The 2,247-nt window shown below is 35.1% G+C and overlaps 1 protein-coding gene across 1 annotated transcript; it reads left to right on the top strand.

Moving 5' to 3' along the window:
• The first annotated feature begins 510 nt into the window (after positions 1–510).
• On the top strand, positions 511–987 carry LOC145577894 (uncharacterized). The gene is made up of 2 exons (XM_081635315.1): positions 511–883; positions 965–987. The coding sequence occupies exons 1-2, from the start codon at positions 511–513 to the stop codon at positions 985–987; spliced, it is 396 nt and encodes a 131-aa protein (XP_081491441.1).
• Positions 988–2,247: the final 1,260 nt, after the last annotated feature.

Genomic DNA, 2,247 nt, shown 5'->3' on the forward strand with positions numbered 1-2,247 from the left:
CATAATTATTAAACTTTGCCTTATTTTGACTTAGATGGGTAGCCGTAACAATGACAACAACATTTAAAATCTACGACCATTCCTTGAGAAGGATAGGTTGACAGGAGAAAACTTTTCCACTTGGGAAAGGATGCTAAGTCTTGTTTTGAAATCTGAAGGTAGAGAGGATGTCATTGACACCCTATTTCCAAGACCTTTGGGTGAGGATGCTACTGCAGCAGAGGTCCGTAAGTGCAAGGAAGCACTAGATAGGTTGTGCCTATCACTTGCTTGATGATTGCTACTATGGAGCCTAGTCTTCAAAAGTGTTTTGAGGACCAGGATGCATATACTATCATGCAAGAACTCAAAGCTTTGTTTAAGAAACAAGCTAGAGTTGAGAGGTACGAGCTCCATCGAGAGATTCTGGACTGTAAGATGGAGAAGGGTACTACAGTTCATGATCATGTTTTCAAAATGATCGGCCTTATTCAAAATATGGAAAAACTGGGTCACCCATATAGTGATGAGATGGCAACAGACATCATTCTCCACTTACTTCCAGAAACTTTCACCCAATTTATCATGAACTTTAACGTGTCTGATGCTACAAAGTCTATGAATGAGTTGCATGCTATGTTAGTTTGTACTGAGAAGGAAATCCCTAAGGAACCTAAGAAAGAGGTTCTTATGGTTCAGAAGGGAAATGGGTTCAAGAAGAAGGGGAAAAAGGCTAAGGGCAAGGGAAAGAAAGTTTCCAAGGCTCCTGAAAAGCCTAAGGCGACTCAAAAAGCCAAGGCTGCAGATGAAAGTGATTGCTTTTACTGCAAGAAGAAGGGGCATTGGAAGCGCAATTGCCACAAATATCTTGAGTTCCTCAAGAAAAATGGAGCATCCACCTCAGGTATTATGTTATAAACATTTTAACTTTCACTTAGGTATGTGATACCAAGTTGCAGTGCTTAACATTATTAATGTTGTGCAGAAGCTGCAAAGAGGGATCCATAGCCAAGGTAATAAATTGTTTTCATTTTTTCTAGATATGAGTTATTTTTGTTTTATAACATTGAAATAAGTAGACCACAAAAGCAAAATTAGATGAATTAAAATAAACTTACTTACAACAAAGTAATATTAGGTCACATAAACCATTTGCGGCATCCAAAGATTACAATTGGATGGACTCTTACTCTTATTTGATTATGAATCACTTGAGAATTAGAAGTCATGCTTGATAAGGTGACCAAGTTGCCTTTTAGTTGAAAGGGTGAAGGAGCTAATGATCTTTTTGGCACTCATACATATGATGCATGTGGACCAATAAGTTCAAGAATTAGCTAGAGATTTAACTATTTCATTGCTTTTACTAACGATTTAACTAAATATATCGATAATTACTGAATCAATTAAAGCTTGGAATCATTGAAATGTTTAAAAATTCCAAAATGAAATGTAAAATCAGTTTGAGATAAAAAAAAAATTAACACCACAATATGATTGTTGTGATAAATATTTGACTCAAAGTTAATGATCATCTAAAGGGAATTGTTGAAATAATTCACAATCAAGAAACACTACAATTAAAATGTGTGTTTAAAGCAAGAATCAAACTTTGCTTGCCATGGTTCAATACTAGATTAACTTTAATGATTTACAAATATCGTTTTGAGGGTATATATTAAAATAACAATTGCGAATATACTAAACATAAACTCAACCAAAGCAATTGAGAAGACGTCATATGAGTTATGAATTGGAAATGTTCCAAAAGTTGTCTTTTCTAAACAGGATTAAGGGTTATGGAATCAATGTAAAATGTTTACAGAGATGACATAACGCACCCTAAATCAAATAAATAGTTCTTCGTGGGTTTTCCCATAGAAACTAAGAGGTATTATTCCTACAATCGCGTAGATAACAAAGTGTTTGTTGCTCGCGATAGTGTCTTTATAGAAAGAAATCTCTTCCTACAAAGCCAAGTGGGAGTAAAGTTAGATCTCGATGAGATTCAAGACGAGCAACAAATGGATGTGGATAACACTACATCAGAGACAAGGGCGTATGAAATCAGCCAATTTGATATATCATATGTCGAAGCAAGCTAATTTAACAAGCGAGGCTTCTATCGTCCCACTTGAATGAAAGGCTTCAAAGAGTTGAAGAGAATAATTCTATTGTTGCTTATACCTATTGTAGGTTACTTAGGATCAAAACAAACAGTTTGTTGAAATTCTGAGAAAAGGTGGATTCTAAAATTTTCCAAGATGG

Source organism: Chenopodium album, chromosome 14 (assembly GCF_948465745.1).
Source record: "Chenopodium album chromosome 14, dcCheAlbu1.1, whole genome shotgun sequence".
NCBI lineage: Eukaryota > Viridiplantae > Streptophyta > Magnoliopsida > Caryophyllales > Amaranthaceae > Chenopodium > Chenopodium album.

Excerpts from the sequence above, each read along its gene's own strand:
- LOC145577894 (XM_081635315.1), top strand. The coding sequence starts at position 511 with ATGGCAACAGACATCATTCTCCACTTACTTCCAGAAACTTTCACCCAA. Across the intron at positions 884-964 it reads AAATGGAGCATCCACCTCAG|AAGCTGCAAAGAGGGATCCA; the intron begins GTATTATGTTAT and ends AATGTTGTGCAG.